Source organism: Solanum lycopersicum, chromosome 8 (genome assembly GCF_036512215.1).
Source record: "Solanum lycopersicum chromosome 8, SLM_r2.1".
Classification (NCBI taxonomy): Eukaryota; Viridiplantae; Streptophyta; class Magnoliopsida; order Solanales; family Solanaceae; genus Solanum; species Solanum lycopersicum.
In genome coordinates this window covers 63,912,739-63,937,787 of record NC_090807.1, presented here as the reverse complement: position 1 = coordinate 63,937,787, position 25,049 = coordinate 63,912,739, and the positions used below count along the sequence as shown (strand labels likewise).

The 25,049-nt window shown below is 35.6% G+C and overlaps 3 protein-coding genes across 6 annotated transcripts in view; 1 reads left to right on the top strand and 2 right to left on the bottom strand.

Moving 5' to 3' along the window:
• Window positions 1-748: 748 nt before the first annotated feature.
• LOC101248508 (uncharacterized) lies at window positions 749-2,326 on the top strand. 2 transcript variants are annotated; one of them, XM_010327220.4, is made up of 4 exons: window positions 749-1,028; window positions 1,104-1,364; window positions 1,489-1,674; window positions 1,979-2,326. In XM_010327220.4, the coding sequence occupies exons 1-4, from the start codon at window positions 1,014-1,016 to the stop codon at window positions 2,039-2,041; spliced, it is 525 nt and encodes a 174-aa protein (XP_010325522.1). In that variant the 5' UTR covers window positions 749-1,013; the 3' UTR covers window positions 2,042-2,326. The 2 variants fall into 2 exon arrangements, with proteins under 2 accessions (XP_010325522.1, XP_004245826.2); XM_004245778.5 differs by having other exon boundaries at window positions 752-1,028; window positions 1,498-1,674.
• Window positions 2,298-6,524, bottom strand: TMP (meiotic serine proteinase). Its single transcript, NM_001247421.1, is given in 9 exon segments — window positions 2,298-2,989; window positions 3,562-3,829; window positions 4,106-4,440; window positions 4,820-5,102; window positions 5,216-5,285; window positions 5,382-5,477; window positions 5,638-6,050; window positions 6,159-6,309; window positions 6,403-6,524. Coding segments are annotated over 9 exon segments (2,430 nt in total).
• Window positions 6,525-7,283: 759 nt separating this feature from the next.
• Window positions 7,284-25,049, bottom strand: part of LOC101255721 (uncharacterized) — a 29,689-nt gene continuing 11,923 nt past the window's right edge. For all 3 annotated transcript variants that reach the window (XM_010327218.4, XM_010327219.4, XM_069288592.1), the window contains 20 exons: window positions 24,768-25,007; window positions 23,706-23,833; window positions 22,897-23,020; window positions 19,674-19,835; window positions 19,400-19,547; window positions 19,157-19,257; window positions 18,303-18,455; window positions 17,855-17,902; window positions 17,373-17,480; window positions 16,429-16,503; window positions 15,131-15,181; window positions 14,128-14,271; window positions 13,906-14,033; window positions 11,180-11,267; window positions 10,651-10,710; window positions 10,329-10,581; window positions 9,396-9,547; window positions 9,218-9,288; window positions 8,338-8,494; window positions 7,284-7,822 (listed from right to left, as the gene is read on the bottom strand). In XM_010327218.4, the coding sequence (XP_010325520.1) occupies window positions 7,652-7,822; window positions 8,338-8,494; window positions 9,218-9,288; window positions 9,396-9,547; window positions 10,329-10,581; window positions 10,651-10,710; window positions 11,180-11,267; window positions 13,906-14,033; window positions 14,128-14,271; window positions 15,131-15,181; window positions 16,429-16,503; window positions 17,373-17,480; window positions 17,855-17,902; window positions 18,303-18,455; window positions 19,157-19,257; window positions 19,400-19,547; window positions 19,674-19,835; window positions 22,897-23,020; window positions 23,706-23,833; window positions 24,768-25,007 (2,562 nt within the window). In that variant the 3' untranslated portion in view covers window positions 7,284-7,651. The remainder of the gene's footprint in view (window positions 7,823-8,337; window positions 8,495-9,217; window positions 9,289-9,395; window positions 9,548-10,328; window positions 10,582-10,650; window positions 10,711-11,179; window positions 11,268-13,905; window positions 14,034-14,127; window positions 14,272-15,130; window positions 15,182-16,428; window positions 16,504-17,372; window positions 17,481-17,854; window positions 17,903-18,302; window positions 18,456-19,156; window positions 19,258-19,399; window positions 19,548-19,673; window positions 19,836-22,896; window positions 23,021-23,705; window positions 23,834-24,767; window positions 25,008-25,049) is intronic.

Sequence of the window (25,049 nt, the reverse complement as noted above, 5' to 3'; positions counted from 1 at the left end):
CGTCAAATTGATTTCAATATTATATCAATACATGATAATCGATCCCAATTAGCCTGTCGAAATGCAAACACCCTATTCTTAGCACTTTATAGAAGATTGCTTACCAACCATAGGCTGGTATAGTGGGGTCTAATAGATGACCAAAGTTTCCCTATTTGTGTTTTGCTGCAAATGAGGTCTGTCTGCAATAAATTACTAAACAAATTTTAAAGTTAGGAAATTGATTGCCGTCACAAATACAATATGATTAAAATATAGATTTTATTGATAAAAAATATTAGTGAGTAACTTGTGATTTGTAATTCAAGAGCTATTAGTAATGTATATCTCGAAGGTATATTAATATGGAGGAACTTATGAAATAGTTTGTGAATATTCAATTTTTGTTGAAACTAATTTTTTATTATTTTGTTGCTATATGCTACGTCAAAGTTCGTATTGAAACTCAAATTATATTTAAATCGCGTATTATATAGCTCATTCGAGAACGACTCCCATTTGATTCATCAAATTAAATGATTTAAAAGTCCCTATTAACTAACCAAATAGACACCATTTTCTACTTTATCATCAACCAAATGATAAAAGACAAATGAAGAAAGAAAAAGTAAACATAAAGCAATAACAAAATAGTAGTACATCCTTTTCAAAATAGAATTCATTGTTTACTTTTTATAATTATGTATCTTAATCATAATTTAGATTTCATATTTGGAAGGACATTTCCTTAATTATTTTAATATTATTCGGTTACGATATTAACAATGAATTAACACTTAAATTATCTTTTTTTCTTTAGGCCTGCATTTTTCACTTTCTATATAAACTATCAACCAACATTTTTTCCTTTTTCATTTTTCTACCTTTTACACCAAATTTTTTCACCTATACTTCTTTCACTCCCCTCGATATCCGGAGATGTGGAGAGAGCAGCTGTGAGAATCGGAGAAACAATTACTCGTGGAGGAAAAAGACCCTTTGATTCTGACAAACGATATCAATAAAAACAAAAAATGCCAACAAGAATGGTTAGTGCTATGATCATCCTTAGTTTTTTTTGTTGAAAAAATGATGCTTAATACTTTCTTTTTGGATTGTTTTAGGTATCATATATGAGAGAAAGGACTGTATATGTAGCTGTTCTTGTAGAGGGGCCAACAAGAAAGAGAAGCAATTCAACAAACAACAAATTTCATCACTTTCAACATCAACATCTTCATGTTAAACATGTTGCAAATGGTAGAGGATACAATAGAAAAGCTCAACTTCTTGATTACTCGAGAAATCTTCGAGCTTCGAATCATCATCAATCAAAGCCATCAACACCATTAGTTCCACAGCAAGTCCAAAGACAGAATTCTCAGGTTCTAAGTTTCTTATCTTGCTAATATATTATATGCATTTAACTTATATACACTGACAACATAAAGAATTTTAACGTGTTGTCCATGATAAAAGTATTCTTACTGTCCTCAGAATTATTATTAGTTTTTTCAGATTGTTGCAGTGAAAAACAAGCCAAAATATGTTAGTGTACCAGCTTGTATGGGGAACTGGAAATTTGTTATGCCAAGGTTCCTTAGATCATTCATGACTCAGAATAAGAAATCCAAGAAAAAGAAGAATATGGATTCTAAAACAAATAAAATAAAAGCCATGGTGAAGAGTTTTCAGGTAATTCACTTACTGTAAAGTTAGTTATACTCCCTCCGTTTCAATCTGTTTGTCTAGTTTTGATAACTTGGCACGATGTTTAAACTAAAGATACGTAGAATGTACTAAATAAAATGTTCTTTAATCTTATCGTCTTAAACATGCTACGTGGAAAGTTAAAGTTAAAGAGTTATCAAAAAGGGAAAGAGAACGGAATGAAAAGGAAAGTAAGACAAACAAATTGAAACGTTGGGAAGTAATATACAACTCTGGCTTTTCCAGACATCACTGTTTTATAAGAAAACACTCACTTTCTTTCTCACAGGTTCAAAGAAAGCCTGGCCTATTCTCCAAAGTTTTTGCTACACTAAGGAAGAGTCATCGATGAACAAAGGATCACACCTGAGTCTAAGAATCAAGGCATTTGAAGGTTAATCGATTAACAAACTGAAGATTGATAATTGCTATCAAATCTTACTTTCATGTCTCTTTTGATCACTTCTTTTTCTTTCACTGATTTATTGGAGCTTAGAAGAAGGTTACCTGAATGATTTTCTCTTATTTAAGTAAACTGCATTACAGTCTGATTACAGTGTATGCTAGAAGGCAAAACTTTATTTTATGAAGATATATATACAAGAGCATCATGAATGTAAAGTGCTGCTTACAAACACAGCCAAAGGCACTCGAACAGTATGGTTTTGGTTACCTTGGAACACGATTTCACCAAATGAGTAAGTGTTGGTTGTTTGAGTTGCATTTAGGACAAAGGTAATATGTTTTGAAGCCTTTGCAATGATGTTAAACACTCGTGGCCTTACAGTAACACTCACGCCCAGAGGCTCTTGCACGATCACTTGGTACGTTTCATCTACACCAGCGACATTAGTCACCCTCCTGATCACATTTCTTGAGCCTACCAAGTTTGAAATTGTCACACTTGGCGTGTTTAAATCCGAGCACCATGCTTTTTTCTTACTCGGGCATCCAACTCCAACTGCTCGTCTTACAGACATTTCATCGACTCCTGGAACTGAACATAAAAACAGCACATAGTGTTTAAAACTTGCCTTAAAAATAAGTCCAGGGTCAATGGCTCGAGATGGATTGACAAGCCCAGATCCAAAATCAAAAGGAGTAGCAGGAGTTAGCTGGTTTGTTTGTTGAGCTAAAATAGGGGTACTAGAGTAGCCATTCGTTACATCTGCAGTTGTCATCATCGCAGACGTAATGGCTGCAGGACTCCACCCAGGGTGCTTCTGTTTTATTAGAGCAGCAATTCCAGCAATGTGTGGAGTAGCCATGCTTGTTCCAGATAAAAGTGCAAAATTCTGTCCTGGAAACAGGATGTCTTTTCAAATTACAGTTCTTGTAATAAGAAATAATAACAACAAACAACAACATACCCAATGTAATTCCACTAGTGGGGTCTGGGGAGTGGGGAGGGTATAGTGTGCAAACCTTACCCTACCTCGTGGAGGAAGAAGGATTGTTCCCGAAAGACCCTCGGCTCAAGTGCAACAAATCAAAGTAGTAATGAAAAAGGAGATATTGAAGTGGATAAAACAGGTCAATTAATATGGAAAGCAGTACATGGCATCCAGAAAAAGAACAGTAACAATAACGAAATAATGTGGTAATTGAAACACAAAAGACAGCAGATGGTAACAACTATCAAAAGCAAGAAACTACATGTATAAGGTTAATACTACGACATACACGATGCTTCCAGACTCACACCAAACATAATCCCACCGAAAAACGAGACAAAACTCAACTACCTACCAACTTTCTACCCTAATCCTTAACCTCCATACCTTTAGATACCAAAATATAAGGTTGATGTTGGATAATTCATGAGTAGCATTGTTCAAGTGTGTAAAATACGCTGAATTTGTATAATCATACCTTTGATGTGTTGATCTCCTTCACTATTAGGGCTCCAAGATGCCCATATCGAGGATCCTGGAGCCATGATGTTTGGTTTAAGGACATCAGCAGTGTCTAAGAGTGCATTGTTCACATCAGGACCTCTAGATGAATATGATGCCACAAACGGATCCTGACTGTTATAACTAGCTTGTCTCCCGTCTAAAATTTTTGCTGTAGCTCTGAAACTAATAGCCCTTCCACTTCTACTTCTTAATGTGTTCGAGTTATAGTATTCACGCAAAGCCTGCAGCAGACAACAAGGAATATCAGGATTAGTAGACAATTGACAGCCTTATCAAGATATATTCTAGGCCCTTGAAAACTATTGCTTTGAATATCTATAGATTAAGTTGAACTTCTCAAAGTCGTGGAGTTCTTGCAGATTGAACCAAGAAATGTACAATATTTACTATTTATGGTTTCAGATGAAACCAGTTTTGTGACATCATAATTTCTATTTTTCACCCATAAAGAGAACCATTCGTGGTGATCCTGGTGGTTATGGATACGAGATTAATACCGTAGAGGCTTCCATGCTGTTCAGGATTAGACCAGGTACTGTCAAAGTCATTGTAGCTCCCTTAATTTTTTCAGAACTAATATCAGGGTCCATTGTCAGTACAAAGCCAGCTGCCCCGACTTCTTGTATTGTATCAGCAACAGTGGCTATGCTTGCTGCCTCTGATTCAAAATCAAATGTATATGTGCATATTACTATCTTCCCCTGCACTAATGTTCGAATGAATGGTTCTGTCTCCTGGCAGCTCTCAACTGTCAATAGAGCAGAAGAAGTGTTCCCTTTACAAACATCAGATGCAGCAGCAAGTGGGAAATGCACTTCTGAAAGGGTTGGGGCTGCAAAATAAGATGTTAAGGCCACATTTTCACGCGACGAGAAAAAGAGAAGCAGTCACTATAATATAGATAATGCAGACATCAATTGTTATTTGTTAATAAAGTAATGTGTTAATGATTAAAAACACACATCAACTATCAATTGTTCCCTTTTCTACCTGAAATATCAACCATCACTTAGGTAGAAAAAAGGAATAAGTGATGGTTGAGATGTGTTTTGATAAATAGCTGGTGATAGTTATGCTAGGAAGCTCGACTCACACACCTGATGGTTAAGGTTTCAAAATTGAAATACCTGGATACTTTTGGTGCGTTTTGACCCTTCACTCTAAAGAAAATAACTGAAATTTAACAGCAAGAAAGAGGTAAGGAACTTAACGCGAAAGTCCACTGCCAGAGAAGCTTTGTCCATTGCCTAGAACAATTGAATTATTATATCTACGATCCGTAGTGGAGGCAGCAACACTTGTGATCCAGGGACTGAAGGAAAGAATGGAAGTTGAAGAAGGACCGCCATTTCCAGCAGCTTGAACAACCAACACACCAGCTCTTGTTGCAAATAAAAGCTGCATTTCCAGAACATTGAGGAAAGCAGAAGGGCCAGTAGGAACACTAGCTGGCCCTACAGAAAGGCTAAGTATATCCACTCCATCTTCTACTGCCTAAATGATAAAAATGTTGCCAAGATAACCTTTGAGTATTAGCTACTTTAACAAGTAAAAAGCTTTAAAAAAGCGAAAGATGCATAAATATGTAATCTACTATAATTTCCAACCTGATCTACTGCAGCCACAACATCTGACATAAAACCTCCGAAAGAATACATGGCCTTATACACAGCAATCCTGTTAGAAGATGCAGCACGGTTTTTCTTAATCAAGATCAAACTTCACATGTGGAATTCTTGATAAAAAGAGAGAGAAAAATAATATTCATATTACCCTGCTCCTGGAGCCATACCACTTGCGTAACCATAGTTGAAATGGTTGACAATGACAGGAACCTGATGATTTCCTGCTGCAGTTGATGCTGTATGGCTGCTATGTCGAAACATCTTTCATAGATTATGAACATGTAATATCATACAAAAATACTAAATGAAACAAAATAATAATAGTCTAAAAGGTCAATCATAATTCAGTTTCAGTGGTTACTAAACAATACTGCCAAGTATGTTTTTCATACTAAGTCACTTACCTTCCATGTCCATCAGCATCAAAAGGGGAAGCATAGTCACGAGAGGCATTAAATTCGCCAGCGGCAGTTGCAGCTCTTGCAAAATATTGTGCTCCAACTATCTTGCTATTGCAGGCTGTTTCGGGGAATCTATCTCCAGTCACACACTTCCCTTTGAATTTTCCACTTTTCACAATTGTTCCACGGCCAGCACCATTTGATGCTTGAGCCAAAAAGCTAGGATGGAACGGATTGATTCCAGTATCAATCATACCAATCACAACGCCTGCCCCTGAAGTCGTAGGGCCACCTAACTTAGGCCAGACACCAACAGGAAGTCCTAAAAAGTCAGGTGTATGCGTTGTCAGCTTCTTCATCTTTACATCTTCATAAATGGCTCTAACACCTTCTACATTCCGCAGAACATCAAGGGCCTGCAGCAATATAATACTTAACAATTCTTTCAGCATTTAGCTAGTCAACAGAAAAAAAAAATACTAAAATCTTTGCAGATATCAGTACTGATGAAGTCAAATGCCTACCTCATCAGATGTCAAATGAATGGCAAATCCATTTATCAAATGAGTATAGCTGTAAACTTTGGTATAAACACTTTTTTCTAGAAGAGATCCTAGAAGCATGTCATGTTGTCTTCTCATCCTCTCTTTGTAGATATTAACATCTTCCAAATTCCTGAAAAATAGATTAGCATAATAGCAATAATAAATCAGAGTGCATGCTTAATGGCTAACTAAATCAGGTTAAGGAAGAGGCAAGTGTTTTTACTTTGATTCTGTAGATACAAAAGGGTCATCTTTCATTAGAACCATGAAGATTTTTGCATTTGCCAGTAAGGGCACCCATGTAGTGATAAAAGAGAGGGCAATGAAGGTTAAAATGGTTGCCATTACTAGAAAATATGGTGTATTAGACATTTGAAAGAGAGGTAAAGTAGTCACTTTTAAAAGACTTGTTTTGCATGCATGATTTTTCCATTTCCAAACCACTCCCCTGTCCATTTGGTTTTGCATCCCTTCTTCATGCATTGATTGGGTTATGATTTGGGGGTTTTCTACTTCTATCTTTATTTTCTGGCATCATGCACACATGGGGTAAGGGGGTTGCACTTACTATCAAAGATGACTCTGTACGGGATATCCAAACCCGAGACCACTGAGTAAAGTGATATTATTTCTTCCAACTTTCATATCTTTCTTTGTTTGGCTTGTCTAAACCTTTTGCCTTTTTTGTCTTGCACTCAGTTGCTTTCCTATCTTTTTTTATTTCACACAACGTTCTCACACCACTCTTCTTTCTAAGACTCGACTTCATTCTTCATAAAGACACATTCAATTCCTCTTTTGTGCTCGGCTGCTCGCTAATCGCTATGCCCTTGTACCTATAGTTGGAGTATAGGTAGTCACATTTGCCTGAAGTAGACTTTGCTCAAGTCACTTGCAAACTTGACCCAAAGACCATAGGTAAACATAAATATGAACATGAGAAATCAGGTAGTTTGAGTAATCTCTTAAATAGAGTAGACAATTCTCTCCAGTAAGTTGTAACAAAATTAAAGGACTAACAAGAGACCTGCTCTTGTTTTATGGTGACTGTACAGTGTACAGAGAGAAACAAAGGAAGAAATTTCGAATCATCAGCCCTAACCATACTTCAAAACAAGAAGCAAGTACTTGCAAATTTCATTGAATAATCAAAACTTTTAGTAGTAAACTGTATAAAACCTGCTGGAGAAATAAACACAACACAACACAATGAGGGAAAAATCTACTCCTAATACTCAATAAGAAACATAAGGATGATGGATTGTTCCCTCAACTTCAGATCACTTGCAGAGATCTTCTATAACACAAAATTGGAGCCCCTCGAGAACAATATCACCACATACAGAGGGGTACATGTACGTGTATTTGCTAATATAACATATGTGACCTGTAATTATACAGTAAATATGAGGATGATAGAAACAATAAGCTATCTTGCACTCCAAAGGAAAGCAGGGAGTTAGTAGCGAAAGTCAGCAGCTACTGGATCTTTGCTGCCTAGTGTATTCCCAAAGTGCAATGGCACCACTGACATGAACGTTGAGTGATCGAACTATTCCCAACTGTGGGATTTCTATGCAAGCATCCAAGATGTGAATGATGTCCACAGGTATACCCTCTTTTTCTCGGCCAAGGACCAAGACCTACAAATATTCAACCAATAATCAGACTAATTTGAAAGGTTGTCTTTAAAGAAATCATGAATAACATCAATATATCAATTTATTTTACGAATCATGAATAACATCAATAACAATTTAATTTACGAATCATGAATAAAACAACAGTAAGAAAATCATTTCGTGAAAGAGAATTTTCAAAAAGTAGAGTTGTGCCTTCACTAAAGATTGGTATCATTGTCAACCTAGTGATACACACACGTTTCCAAGTTTGGCATTAAGACACTTTTTTCCTAACCATAAATTATATAAACCACATGGTAAGCAAATTATAAACATTAGAAAATATTGATATTGGTATAGACAGTTCAAATATAAAGAAAATAGAAGGATCCACTAATTTGTAAGTCCTCCTATTTATGCACATGGCACATGACCATTCATTTGCAACAAGAGTGAAGATCTACAATCAAACTGGTGTAGATAAAATAATTCACTCAAGGAAAGAAGAAACACCATGTTGACCATACGAAACTCACCGTCCTCTTAGGAAACTCGTATTGGTCAAGAGAAATGCTGTTTGCTGTTTGCTCCAGACCTAAGATGGAGAAACCTTCGTGCTTCTTCCTCTCCAAGAAAACTTTCATACTAATAACTGGGACTTCAATAATGGGGACCCATTTCTCTGCAGTTACACTACACATACAACAAATACTTCCAGTCAACTACAAAAGGAGCCATAATCAAGATAATCTATTTAACACCAAGCATTTCCTCTCCAACTTAGAAAAAACACTCTCTATCCAGGTACTTTCCCATTCATTCGTAATGCTGATCTAAAATTCCTATTCACAAAAACAAAATTTTACATCGAGGATTTGCAAGTTGTGAAATCCTAACCCCCTTAAAGTTCACTAAAATCACCTTTGGTGTAAATATGCAGCAACTTTCACTAAAATCACCTTGACATAGTGTTAATCTATAAGTCAAAGTGTGCAGGCACATTCCAGTAAATTTTGCACAAAGAAGCAAAATATTAAGAGACTTCAAAAGAATTTGTGGGTTAGTTCATTATATCAGGCAATGCAGTTATTCTTTCAAACCACATCATCTTTATTCTATTTGAGGATGTCATCAGATCCTCAATATATTTATCCATGATTTGTTTGTTTAATTTATTGCTCATCCCAAAAACCCTATTTCTTAATTCTAGTTCATTTTAAATCCAGCCAAAAATAGGATTTTTATTTACTATTTAAAAATGTTATGTCATAACATGAATGAGATAGGAAATTTATAAATTTCCCTGCAACCTGGCTTGCTTCAGATTTATTTGCATCTGCAATGTGAAAAATCAAAGCAAAGCCCAAGCACATGCAATTTAAACAAAGCAAAAGATGAATGTAATACTATCACAACCTGATCAATTGGAATTGCTTGTCTTTCACTACGTTTTTGTCTGCAATGGCCAGTGCAGACGCTCTAAATACCTGTTACAAGTCAATCAGAAAGAACAATAAACCTTCTGAAACTAAAAAACATGCACACACCAACACCCAAATCCACAAGGCATAGAAACAACAGCGTGATTGCACACCTCACAAGTACGTGCCAATCCTGCAAGATTAGGTATCCGATCAATTAGTGATGCTACAAGGATAATATCCTGTTGACTTGCATTCGACTTCTCAAAAGCTACAGTTTTCGAGTACAACACTCTCTCAAGAAGCTGATCTTCCTTCTCTATGTCTGCATTGACAGAGAAGCACCAAGTAGGACAATCAATGAAATAAAAATCTTGAAAATACATGAGATACAAATTATGGAAAGCGATGGAAATACCCTTCTCATAAATTTCACCACATGACTACTATATCATACAAGTTCATATAGTTACTTAACCTATTACTGCGGCACGTCACTCCTGAAGTCGATATGAACTTGCATCTATATAATTATTCAAAGACTAGCAATAGAGTTTGAACTTTATTTGTTAGTGACAAGCAGATACAAGAGATAAAAATGGCATTAAGACAGCCTTTCTGTGACATCAATAGGAGCAGATAAATATTACATACAGGTGCGGCCTAGTGGTCATTGAAAAGGTTGAGAATCATGAGGTCTCAGGTTCAAGTCCCAGCGGAGACAAAAAACACGAGGTGATTCTTCCCTGGACAGAGTTATCTGGTGCCTGTTGTTGGTGGGATGTATCCCGTGGAATTAGTCGAGGTACGTGAAAGCCGGCCCAAACACCATACTCATCAATTTTTTTTTTTTTTTTACATAAACAGAAACTAGTGAAGATATAAAAATGCTTTTCCTCGAGAGAATGGATGGGGATCCGGGGGAAATTCCAGGCTAGCACATTACGTACATGATGCAAGTCACAAGCAATTATTCTGGCAATGAACTTATTGGTCTGACGAATTATTTGCACGGACAGTTTATATAATGCTTCCTCTGTGTAATTCACCTTCTCATACCAAATTGTGATGCAAATCATTACGAAATCAGTATTTTATTCAGTTACCTAGTAATGAATTTAACGGTCCTTCATTCTCCAACAAGACGGCAGAAGAAAAACTTTGCATTTCATGTTTGGAAACAGTAATCTTCCTCTGAAAATCTAGTGATATATCTTGCACCGGCAGAACTACTGTTTGCCCTTCAGTAAGATTTTCAGACGTCTCTTTGCCCTTTCCATCATTGTCAACAAGCAAGCTCTCATTCTTGATAGCTGCTGCATCTTTGGCCATTGAGCATCTGAGATCCTCCCTAGTCTCCTGGAAATAAAGGGAAGTGAGCAACAAAACCACGAAATACAACAAAATAGTGAAAGTGAGCAGACTTACATTTAGAAAATTAGTTACTTGGTCCATGAGGGTTGCTGGTACACATTCGAATTCAAGTTCCTACATATATCACCAGTGAGATAAGGACATGTTTTCAGAAATTAGAAATAGTATGTGAGCAAAGACAACTGGGAAATATGGTCACTATGCCTGACTTGGCATACTTGCTTTCACTGAGCTAAAGTGTGAAACGTATGTTTGACAACAGTTAATAAAAGGGATTATTTTATTATTGTTATGATTAAGCTTTGTAAGGAACTACACCAATTTTATGCTCATATTAGCAGTTGTACCACAAGGATCAACAAATTTTAAGTTCCAGTGCTTCTGAAACTGCAAGGGTAAAATACATATGGTTCACATTAAGAAGTTAGGAAGGCAATCAAAGGGACAACTTTCCTAGCATAAAGTATTAGTTGACATCAAGCTATGAGGCAATAATTAAAAAAAAAAAAATCTTCCTAATGTTACAATGCATCTGCCGAAGGAGAGAATACTCTAAGACTAGCTCAATCTGCAAATCCCTCACCTCAACTCGAGTACTGAAAATTCCAGCCGGTGTGACTGACTTCTTTGGATCAAAAGCATCAAGGTAACCTTCCATTGATGCTCTTAACCTGTGGCAGAAAGAAAAAAATGATTAGTTCAAGTCTATGCACATTCTAACCATAGTCTATGCACATTATATAGATACACTACATTTTCTGCACAGGGGTAATGCCATAAATCATTATTATATTAATTTATAACTTGATGTAGGCATGACACAAACTCGTGATATTGGAAACTTCCATCTTAACATCAAGATTTGGAGTGCTTTAGAAAAGTTAAACCTCTCTAGAATTCTTCAAGTTAAAAATTCCATGTATCAGTTCAATTTATCTTCCTCCTTGGTTTGATTTCTATTAGTTGTACTTGGTTTGTAATTAATAGGTCTACATGTACTTTTTTAGGTTGACTAATTACATCTTTTTATTTTGGGTTACTACATATTCTTTTTTTTTCTTTGGAACTGGTAGCATTTAGAACTATGCTGGAGACACATCCAAAAAGCATTGCAATTAAAAATTACAGAAGTACTTAGAAGAACCTATAAAATTGACTAATTGGATTTCCTCTTCTATATTTTGTTCTTTACACCAAAAGCCTAAGGAAGTAATAACTTTTCCACTTAATATTCTGTATTGTACACTCTTTCGCTTAAAACACCCTTAGATTTTTTTCCTTCCAATACATATTCTCCCCACCCCCCAACTTGTCCAGTTTTACCAAAAGAACACTTAAACTTTGCAGGGATCATGTGAACTCCAGTAACTGTCCGAAATGGTAGAAATACCACCTTTTGTGACCAACACCAGTTTTAACAGCAGCAGTGTATGCCATGGACCAATCATTTTTTGTCACACAGTTTATATTTTTTTAATACTATTTTACTTCCATTTTTCAATTTTTACGACATCTCTTTTATTGATTATATATTTTTCTACTTTTAGTTTTTTTCATCTTGTTTCCTATTCTTCCTAAATTATATACCTTCTTACTAGTAAAGATGAATATTTGAACGACTAAACAAGCATCTCAGCGGAAAATAGAAAAGTTAAACATCCTCAAACAAAATAGCCAAGAAATGACACTTTGGAAAGAATCCATCTTGAAAACATACTCCTCTTATCAACTCCAACTCAGTTCTTTTAGCCCTATTTAGATTCCCACTCAAAGCCATTTTGCTTCAAACTCTGGAAGAAGCTGTCAGCTGCTCAGCAAGCATATTATCATTTGGATTCAGAAAATGAAGCTCTTGAACGTGATTTAGATCCCAAAATTCTTTCACATATTTATTGCAAAATCAATTAATCAAGGGAGAATTGATGCAAGATATCGCTTTAATTAATTTTAGACAACATCTTTGTACTACTTATGCAAACAGAGAACCACAAGAACCCCCAAATCCTTCTGTCTCACTGGAAAACTACAAAAATATTACTGCTGATGTTGTGGTGTATCAGTGATAATGGTTGTTTGTTCAATTATGAAAATCATACATTCTTTTTTGTTTTTCAAAAAAGAACAGAAAAATGGAGAAGAATTTGTGGAGATGGAGGTGGATGGGACTGGGTTGGAGAAAATATCAGTTGGTTTAAATGAAGAAGATGAGAAAAGAAAGAAAAATATATAGGAAAATAAGAAAAAAGCAGAAACGGAAAAATATTTAAATTTGAGCAGATAGTCTAGTGACCGTCTTTCCTATAAATAGTAACCTGTTCTATTGTGCCATTCTTCCATTGAGTGATTACATGTAACATTATGTTTCAGTTTGGTGATAAAGGATGAGATTCTACTGATTTGATGGTGATGAATAGTTAAGCCCATACTTCTGTTTTGTTCCGTGTTTGATATATACTTCTTTCTCAACCCTTGTTAGCCCATACTTCTGTTTTGTTCCGTGTTTGATATATACTTCTTTCTCAACCCTTGTTTGTCATAATATTTGTACATAAAATACTTTTGTGAGACGGTGTTTTTTTCGTCTCTGCTAGAAGGAACACTAAGGCCTCATTTGCTTCCATTAAGATTAACATCTGAATATTAAGATTTGCATTAAGATTTGGGTGTTTTGATCTGAATACACATCTGAATATTAAGATGTGGTCTCTAAATCAGAACACTAAATAATTAATGTTGTTTGTTTTCAATATTCGAATGTGAAAGTAAAATTGAACATTATATTAATAAAATATTATAAAATTATCATTTCAACAAAATACATCACTTTTGTTAAAAAAACAAGTTTTAAAAGTTTTGATAATCATGATTTGGAGTACTATTTTTTTAATTCAAAAACCTTGATAAACAATAGACACCAAAAATATTATTGCAACTATTGTTCTTGACACACAAGACAAGAAAATTATTAATATAAAAAGAAATACTTAAAAGGATTTGTGAAAACTTACCGATTGGGAAAAAATGGTTTTTGATTGAAAAAAGTGAGAAAAAAGTTTTTAGTTAAGAGATGAAAACACACGCCCAAAGCAAAAAAGTTATGATTTATTATTTGATAATTTATCGAATGAGTCTGAATATTGTTAAGAGTCTCCTACAGATCTGGTTCGTGCAGACCTCTTCAGATCCATTTTGAGGTTTTTAAAAAAATAAAACAAATGAACTTAATGGGCTGAATCTGAATGATTCAGAAAGGTAAAAAACAAAAGAAAAGAAATATTATCTTAGACAAGCCCATACAATAAAACTTACCGCGCACAGTCAGGGTTATCTTGCAAATACGATCTCAAATCTTGAAAGCACTTTTCCTCCAAAGTCATGGTTGCATAGAAACTAGAATGTGATGGCAACAATTTTTGCAGAACCTGATGCACTAATAACTACAAAGGAAAAACAAAACATCCCACTTAAAATAACAGTGACAATTAATATGCTCAGCTAAGACCACAAAGTCCACAACACAAAGGAACTAACCTGGGTGAAACCACGTAGAGTATGATGGTGTGAGGTCAACAAAGGAATTATACAAGGTAGTAGTTCACTCAGATGTCTGGACTTGTACTCTTCAGTTGAGTGAAGGATGATATTTGCAGCTATAAACACATAGGAAGATAAAGCCTGCAACCGTAAGAAAACATAAGGTGATGTTTTCCGTCATCGCTAGTGGATAGGCAACAATTAATTAGAACAATTGAAGGTAGAAGTAAACTACATATCTTATCATTTGGTCAGTGTAGTCACATGATAACAAAGTAAAATTAATATACTTTGACTTCTACCTCAGTCTACTAAAAGAAGATAACTATAGTTGACCTCCCCTACCAAAAAATGGACATGCATGACAATTTGACAAATCATTTAGTCAGTGCATTTTCAAATCCCTTACCCTATGAGGGCAGAGTACTTCTTTCACTTTAAATTAAAGTGATTTGAAGTTGTGCTAATTTATCAAAATAAGCAAACAAAAATATTAACATGCTGGTCCCCTCCACTGCCTCTAAAATTTTTCACATCAGTACAATTTGGATATAAAGTTTGCACTAACTTTCATTGTTAGTTTATTGAAGAAAAAAAAATCCTGTTTTGAAGAACAGTCACAACGAATGTTGTCGCAGCACTATACATTATATTCTCCAGTGGAAGAATGAAGAACTGTGATGTCCAGCAGAGACAAGCATTTGCAATTTTGATGTCTTGTTGCCTAATCAAAGGATGTTGTAACTTGTACTCCCTTCTAAGTACAAGCTTTTCCAAATTTGACCACAAAAGACAGATTAAAAATCAATAATTGTGACGTTTTTAAGTGACGAAAGTCATAAAGGGGAGGCTAAAAATGTGACGATTTATCTATTATTCTTCAGTGTATTTCATCCTTGTGTGGGTATTATACTAGCCTATGCTGTACCATTCTAATTTATTTGTAAGTATGAAGTATTAACATCTTATATGTTAGAAAGTGGAATGAGAAAAAGCTCACCTGAGGTCGCATATTATAATCTCGCAGCAATGGTACTAATTCTTGCCCAACCTGCAAAAGAAAAATGCATAATACTGAAGCACTCATCTATCAAATAAAGGAAAGATTCTTGGTAACGAGAAAAGGGAAACTCATGTAGGATAGTTAAGTAGTTAACAACTTACTTAGTAGTCGCGACAAGGCTTTTCATATAGGATTTTGGGGGTACATAAACTAAGTTTCTCAATTCTTGGATCCCTAATTATTATGACATAATCAGTAAGAATATTATACACAATATTCTTTATGATTTCTTTACTTTCAACAATAACATAATCATTATGAATTTGTTCAACAGAAACAATCATCGGTAACTCGGGAAACAACTCCTTAGTAAATAGAGATGGATAGTGCTATAGAGGTATCAAAGACTTGCGGAAAGCTCATCTCATACTAAATCCATACTGCATGTGCAGCAAAAGTCCAAACTCAAATATTGATTTTGTGGTCATCTCATCAACTCATGAGCGCGCTTGATGTTTTTCATATGCCCAACAAGTGAAAATTCTTTTTGATTATGAGTGAACATAATAAGAGTGTGGACACATCACATGGGAGCCCTCACATTAGGGAAACCAAGAGTAGAGTGAAACTTACTCTGGGACCATTTTGAATTGTGTGACCAGTCATCTGATAGCATCCATGGTGGCATCTCTATCGAAGGACTTGAATGACGTTTGGAAGTTAAGGAGATGCAAGATGTTGAGCTTCAATGGGAGATCAAGGCGATGCTTATCATGGAAGAAGCGCCTACGAATTAGCTCAGGAATTGTTGTGATGAGTGGGCCAAGGGTTATACTTATTTCATGGTCCAAGGTCAAGCCAGAGAGGAGGAAGATTGGGGCCCACATGGAGCCCGAAAGAGCTTATTTTCATGCCCAAAGTGCTGAAAAATCAAGCCCCAAAAGGATGAAATTCATGCCCAAAAGAGGGCTGAATTGCACGCCCACACAATGTGTTGGCACTTACTTTTCCTTGCACTTGTATATAAATAGGAACATTTGAAGCATTAGCATAACTATTCTACCAGGACATTCACACATATTCAGAACGTCACAGACTAGGAAAGAGAAAAACCAGAAAGAAAAACATGAAGGGAACACACACAAATGGACTGGAGGAAAAAGGAGAATATCGCATAATAAGGAAAATAAGCTAATGTCACACAAGATATCATAATGTCAAATGGCACAACATGGAAAAGTCCAATCTTACGAATAGAACAACCTAAAAAATGAATTTATCAGAGAATTCCATACCAGCAAAGGGAAGTTCAAGTAGATATTGATCGCAAATGTTTCCAAATACTGTCGAACCGAAGGGAAATTGTTCCTCTACATGGAAAAGAACAGTAAGAGTCATTAGGATCAGCAATAGAGCTGCTTGATATAGGAGGCCAATCATGTGAGCACATATGGACACTAATATTGACTTTCATGTACAAACAAACATGTACATAACTGTATATATTGCATGAAGCAGCAGATGCTAATGAAATTCTTGAGAATTTTGAACCAAAACTACCTAAATCAAATTACCTGTTCTTCTATAGTTTTCACCCCTTTTCGTGGGGGTAAGGGGATAAGAGGGGGGGGGGGGGGGCTTGGGGAGGGCGAATTCTCTGTTAATTAACAACTTGAATCACTTCATTGTTCTTCGAAGCATTTCCTATATACTCCACACAACACTTAGTCGGATAATCATCCAAAGCTTCTTATAAAATTTACCATCATAGCTTGACTTCCAGCACCCTATTAATAATGTATATATTGCAAAATATTATTACCAAGAACAATTGTCATAATTATTATTCATCTGGTAGCTATACCACAATGTTGGTATCCGGTGGCAGTTTGTCTATTTCTTAATATAAGATGTGCATAAAATTCTGGAAATACCCCGAAAAATGAAATGTCCAAGACAAAGTAGGATAGAGCCATGAAGAATAGCTAGCAGATCCCAAATTTTCAGCGGAACAGAAACAGTGGCAATTAGAAAGGGCAACAGAAGAAGTCTATGAATAATATCTAGCACAAACATCTCCAAACCTAGTGCTAAAAAATCCAATAATATTCTTATCTTAAGACAGGTCTGCAAAATTGGGCTCCTTTTTTTCCTTTTTTCTTTCGGGTGGCAATAACAGTCAATCAGGATTCAAATATATAAAAGAGCAATAAATAGATTGTCAAGCAGAAGTTCTTACATAGAGAGATACATGCAAGTTGTGGGTAACTTGCTGGACTATATCTTGATCAATAAACTGTGACAAAATGCATACCATCTGCCATGCACGAACTTTGCGCCTATGAATCTGCCCAGGAAGACGAAAGATAAGGGCTAAACTTTCTCACAGAAAGATAATAGCATTATAGTAACAACACTAAGGAAGTTCTGGAATAATTACATATTTGAGCAAAAACCAAAAAAGGATAAGGGGCTAATATACAAAACTGGTAAAGAAAAGCTTGCAAATTTAGAGATGGAAACAGACTTAAGGTGCAGCTTACATATTTGTTACTCTCAGATTTACTGAAAAGCATCCACTAACTCAGATAAATATCAATAGAGCCGTTTAGTGAACTCCTCGAACTAGAAATCTTTATTACCAGAGGGGCAGAACACACACATCCAAGAAAAATCACAAGAACTAGAATAGTGATGGGAAAAAACAAAAGAAGTACTTACTGCACTGTACTTTTTACACAACTCTTTAGCAAGATCTTTGTCGTTCACCTGCATAAACAATCTAGAAGTTGGTACCTCCACAGATAAGTTACGTGAAGCATAGTCAACAATCACTGTACGAATTTACGTGCACTTGCTAGTTGCGTACATTGTTGTGTAGTATTAAACATGACATATTTAAGCATAAATGTGTAATTTCTTATCTATTTAACGATATGCAAGTACACGAGCGGTTACCGTCTATAAGTTGACATATACTCGAATTAGGTATGTCATTGCGTTATACACTAACCAAAAAAACAGTGTAACAGTAGCTAAAGAAAATAATACCCAAAATTTTAAACCCACACAATTTCTGGAAGTTTGCTTCTTTTTTTATTGTATTGACTATTGAGTTGGGAGTTGGAAGTTGGAGTTCAAGAAGGATGACGAGAGAAGAATTCAATACCACATAATTGAGAAGTTCGAGTAGGAACATCTTGCCAGATACTAGAGCATCACTACCGTTTCTATCTTCATTGTGAGTACTGGCTATTTCTGCAAGTCTGGAGAACATAACTGCCACCGAGACACGTGCATACAGCTCTGTGTTGATAAATTCCTGGTACAAAGCCAGCACAGGATCACTCCCATCAGAAACTAGTTGAATGTTAGGACAATTTCCAGGTGCAGGGTGCGCGGGGGAGCCAAAATTAACTAAACGTTATTTACTGTTCACAGAGGCCAAAGAAGAATAACTTTGGAATAAACTATACTACTTTTTATCCAACAGATTGAGCTAAGAATAGAAAACATAGATAGAAATAAAATGGAAAGCATGAAGCGCTAGTCGCTTATAAAATGCATTTGATAACAACTTACTGAAACCATGAGGTTCTCCAATTTAAATAGATTTAGTCAACTAAATTTTATCTTCATATGCAAAAAGAAACTTGAAATAGAAAATTAAGGAATAATTTGTATAAAAGCCTTTTGTTAATTTGTCAAAGAAACTCCAAGTCCATAAACTGCATTTCTCATTCATAACATGGCTTGCCTAGAAGCACAGCAAGAATGCTGATAAAACAGAAATGGTAACGCATTGGAGCTCAGTTTAATTTTGGTTAAAATAAAGATGGCTGGTGCCATAACAATGATCAAAATATCAGCAGACCTGACAAAATTAGGGGCAATAAGGTCAGCTTTCTTCTAGTGTTTAAGAACAATATAATGACATCAATCGGTGAGCTGCCTTCATTCTTTTGTACCAGAGAGGTTCATGCATGTAGAGGGTGATCTCAAAATAGAGATGGTATGACTTACTTCAGTCAGCTCAGGATCTGGGCTTTTAGCCAGAACTGATACTTCAATTTTGGCATCACGATTTTCAGACAATTCTGCTTCAAAATCCTCATCAAATGCAACTGAAGAGGGATGAAATTGCACGTGCAAAAAAGAACAAGTTCACTGTCATCGGAAGATACTGAAATGACATTAAGGAAACTACTCTACATATTTACAGTCAATAACATGATAACTGACACAATATGAAAATTAAGGACATACCTGAACCATATTGTGTTAATAACTTCAGTTCTTTCATATAGAACTTTATAATACTTGGATAAGCATGCCAAAGTCCAGTTAAATGCAAGGCGGCTAACCGAATGGTTCGTGGACTTTTAGTGCCCTCCTCAAGTATTTTCTCCACAAACTGCAGAAGTGGAGAATGTAGTTACTTTTCCAAAAAAATCTGGTTAGCAAATGAGCTAAGTAATTTATCAGCACAGAATCACTAAAAACATAGCACAAACACATAGAAGGGAGGGAGACTACCCACCCACTTCAAAGGTCCAGGTGCATTCTCATATTTATGCATCTTCTCATTGCCAAAAACAGAATAGTGCATCACAGAAGACAGAAGTGCAGCAATTGGAGCAATTCTCCTTTTTTTGCAGCTGACATGTAAAATCCAAGAAGAGCGCACCAGCTTCCACATCATCTGCGTAGAGACCATAGTTAGTGAATATTCAACAGGTGATTCACCTGACATCACATAAAATGCCCACCTTCTATTAGCAGAAAGTCAACTGATTTATCATACTGGAAAGGGGCAAGGGGTAAGGATAAGGGACGAGCAAAATGAAAATTTATCTAGTTCCCTGTTCCAACAACAAAATTGAATGATATAAAGGATCACAATGAATCTTATTATCAAGTCTTGACACAATAGTTATCTCCATAAACACCACACCTAGTTCAATATCTCTTCGAATACAGAAATACCTAAACTGTCACAACAACACTTACGCTCAGACACAAACAAGTCAGGGTTGGCTACATGAATCTCCACTTCTCCTTTGATAGAAGTTCTCTACCAAGTCTAAAACCTATCGAGCCCTATCTTTAGCTAAGTCTGCATTGATATGAAGAAATATTATTTTATGCCATTAGAAAGATCCGTACAGGTCTGCCAGCAAACATACGTTGGGGTAGATTGCATCTGGAAAATTGTCTACCCCAGCTGTTACGACTATCCTACTAGTCAGAAATCAGTGGCGCTCATAAATTGTTATCTTTAAAACTCAAGCAGCTAGATTCAGTCTAAACTTAAAGACAAGTTCTATGGCTTGGTGGTTAGACCAACAATGTTATATGGGATGGAGTGTTGGTCAGTCAAAAACTCTCATGTTCATAATATGAAAGTAAATGAGGATGTTTGGTGGATATGTGGGCATACTAGGAGTGATAGAATCAGAAATGAAGATGTAGGGGAAGAGGTAGCTGGAAGGAGGTCAAGACATTTTGTGGTGGAAAGGCAATCGAAAGGGAAACTTTAACATGGGTTGTGCATAAAACTGGTTGACCAAACTAATCAACCTCATAGTCACTGGCCATGGAGAGTAATCTGGAAGTCAAAAATTCCACTCAACGTGGCATGTTTTGTCTGGTTGTTACCAAGGAGGTTGTACTGACTCATGACAATTTAAAGAGAAGGGGATGCCATTATGTTCTAGATGTTTCTTTCGTAGGGAAAATGCTGAGACAGTTAATCATGGCTTTCTACACTGCAAGATCACTGGCCAACTATGGAGGTTATTCCTGTATCTTAAGGGTATGTCATAGACCATGCCTGCCAAGATCACAGAAGCAATCCCGAGTTAGGAGGAAGTAGGAAAAGTAATCCAAGAATAGAGACAGATGGAGAATTGTCTCAGCTAGTATATAGTGGGCAATATGGAAGGAAAGAAACTCCAGAGCTTCTGATAGTGTTGAGAATAGTTTAAAAAATCAAACTAATTGTCTTATGCTACTATGTTTTTGTGTAATCAATTATACTCGAATGATACTATCCATAATTGATGTGCTAGACTCACTTTAGTAAAAGAAAGTAGGATTTGAAGTACATGTTGTAAATACTGACCAGTACAGTTTTAGTACTGACTTTTAAGGAATAGACAAACTTACCAATTTCAAAAAAAACTATCACATATTATGATATAGTTATAGTTCCTTCTTTTTCTAAAATCCTTCCTTTTTTTTTTTGAGATTGTTCTTTTCCAAAAAAGCTTTGTCATGCTTCCTGTAGTATTTGCCATGACTTCTTCACTTCCATTATTTCTTTTAGAGAAAACACATAAAATTCCCCCTAAACTTGGCAGCAAAATTTACTTTTAATACTTTAGCTTTCCATATAATTATTTACCCCCCCCCCCCCCAAAAAAAAAAAATTTAATCCACCCCCGGTTTATAAGACCAGTCTCACAATGGCAAGAGCATCCCACACGCGTCATGTCATCGACACATCAGTACGACGCCACTGCCACATTGATAATTATTTAAATTTTGAGTTTATTATTCCTTTTTTAGTTTCTTAATTCACAATTTTAGAAAGAAAAAAAGAAAAAGAACTCAAGATTATAAAAAAGGAAAATAAAAAGTAAAAAATTCTCAAAAAACATCAAACTCCACGGATCCAAAATTTTCAAAACCATTTTCATAAAAAACATCAAGCGTTAAGGCACATTACCGAAGTAAATACATAGTTACAAATTAAATTTAATTTGAGATGAAAAAATTATAAACTTTCACTAAAAAGAGTTTTAAGTTCATCAAATCAAGAAACACCTTCATAAGTAGTGATCTTGAAGTAAGAATAAGTTGCTGATTTTTTTTATTTTTTTTATTGTTCATCACATCTAAGAATAAGTGAGAATAATTTGAAATTATTCTCATTTAGTGATAGAAAAGAAATAGGGTTATGAGTGTACCGAAGAAGGAGAAAGAGGTTCATCAGATGAATAAGAAGAAAGGGATGAGGTAGATGGTGGCTGAGACAAAGGAGTTCGAAAAAAGGAGAAAGAAGGGTGCGGATGGAGGGTTCGAGGAAGGAGAAGTAGGATGAGGGTGAAGGATTTCGAAGAAAAAAAAAAGAAAAAGGGGAATTCTAAAAAGAAAATACGGAAGTAGTGCAGGTGGTGGCTGAGGGAGGCAAGGGGTGGTGGGGTGTGAGGAAGATGAAGAAAAAAAAAATCTTATTTGCCACATCAGTCATTAAGGGGGTATTTAATTCACTTGAAAGTTGTTTAGGGGGTATTTGAATGCCCGTATAGTTAAAGTATTAAAGTAAGTTTCACAGCCAAGTTCGGGGGGAATTTGATGTATTTCCTCTTTCTTTTTTTATTTGTACTAATATGCTTTTCCTTAAGCCGAGGGTCTACTGGAAACAACGTCTCCACCTCCCAAGGAAGAGGTAAGGTCCGTACACACTACCCTCCCTACACCTCCACTTGAGGAATTACGCTGGGGTTGTTATCGAATTCAAACTCTGGTCTCAATATCTTCCCTCCAGTTTCCTAAACTGCTAGGTTAGGCGCACATTTGGCATATATCATTAAACGACTAAGAGACTAGAACTCATTTAACTTATTCTCTGTCTTGAAGAGATTTATGTTGATTAATGAGTTGCACAACATGAAAAAATTAACTTTAATTGATGAGTAAAAACAACATAGAACTTGAAATAGAGGAAAGTACAATATCAAAACCACAGTTAAGCATACTTGGATGTCAATCCCATGACAAGCAGAAACCATTGAACCTTCCGTTCCCAGAGCTAACCGCTCCATGATTAATCTGACAGATCTCAGCATGGGTAAAACAGAAGCGTCTCCAGCATTCTCAAGGCTGCAACCATATCAATCAGACCTTACTAGCAGTAATTGTATGAAGCTGATACAAGCAAAATATTTAGTAATGGCTCTGATCCTAGATCTCGGTTAAAATTTAATGACAAGTTCAATATGTTGACGGATTCTAAAGAAGCTCAAAAAATACACTTTGTGTGTCATAAATTTTTCGGCTACTAAGCTTTACAATCAAAACCGTACAAATAAATCTACAATTTCGCAACCAAAATGAATCAAACTCTAATTATTCTTACCAAAAACAAAAAGAGTCGAGGTTTCCCACAGTAGCCTAGTTTAAACTTCAACACTAAAGGAAAAAAAATACTACAAGGTCCTGCAGGACATAATAACTGTAAGGCTAGGGAGCAGGATACACGAGGGACTAGGAATACTGAAGGATGTCAAAAGCTTTGGTTACTGAATTAATGAGGTCGGCACAAAAGTTTTATTGGCAATTGAAAATTTTATTATTACGGGAAATCTTAATGCAAAGGGTCGCACAACTCATCTTATTTATAGTTTAGATAATAACTAACCTCACCATTTCAATCTGTTTGTGGTAGAAGTAGACTCTGATAAGGAAGAGAATCATGAATACAAAACTCATAATTAAAAGGCAAGGTAGAATTAACCCAAATAATTTCTACTAAGTGATTGCTAAGCATATACATATTGTTGCATACCTGTCAACAAGATCATCAAAAGTCCATATAAGTGTTGCATCTGAGAAGTAAGAATTATGTTTTCTCAAATGCACTCCACTCTTAAGTGCATGATTGGGAATTGATAGTAGCAACTCGATGCATATCCACTGAAATCATAAAAGAAGACCACATTATCATGGAAGCACATCAATTTCAACAACCACGAGTGTAATCCCTAGAATAAAAGAGCAATGCTGGTTACTCAAACCAGAACAAGTAAAAGAAGAAAAAACTCTAACAAAGTTACAGATCCTCTAAAATAATAAATAGAATCAAAGCAAGTACTGGGACTAAAAGTTATACTTAACATCTCAATGGATAAAATTATACCTAACAATTACCTGCTTATATTTACTATACACAAACTGCTTGCCAAAACAAACAATCTTTCTCTTTTCTTTTGACATCCCAATATTTCAAACAAAAGGTAGTAAACTAAAATTATTTTAAGCCTTTTTTTATAGGTTATTATTCCTCTTTGTCGTAATCCATACCTCAACCAATACAACTTGATCCACTTGAAACTTGCATCTTAGGTAGCAAAATGAACACAGATAATATTCAAGATAGTTATCTGTAATACATTAGTTATTAATTCTCTGTGCACTTTGCCTATTTTTTCCTAGCCTCAAATTTAAGACATCTGTTCTGCTTTGTGTATTCCAATTGAAACACCGATATACCAGCTTTTCCAGATGTGCTATATCATTCTTTATCTCTGCCATGGGTTTTCATTTGACTACTTCTAGAGGCGATGCAAAAGCTAGCTTGCAAGCTCGAGCTACAGGGAGATGTTTAGGACAATTAAATGTTCTTTACTTTCATTTTCAGGTGATGAAGCATCAGAGATGTTAAATATTACTAGTGCTTCTATACCACGAACTATTTTAAACAACCCTTTTGCACAATGAGATCACCACCCTCCCTTCAGTCTTTTGCAAACATTATTAAAATGAATTTTACACGTGCAATACACAAGATATAATCTCCTTGTTAATATATACCTTTATGCATGTACCAACTAAAGGCAAAGAAGATCACCTTCCAGTTCAATAGAACTGCTCGTCGAGCTCGTGCCAAATTTCCCACTGCAATTATGTTGTTGATGTTCTGTAGCAATGTCCTGAGTAAGGAATCCAAGACTGGTTTACCATCAGCTTTTAATGAAGTTAACTCGTCATCTTCTGTGACATGATGTAACAGCAGATGGAACATGGACAGTAATCCTTCCAAAGCACCTGCTGCTGCTTCATATGCTGCTAAGCATATTTCTGCCTCGAGCTGGTTTAAGAATTAAGAAAGGACAATGGAAGCAAGATATTC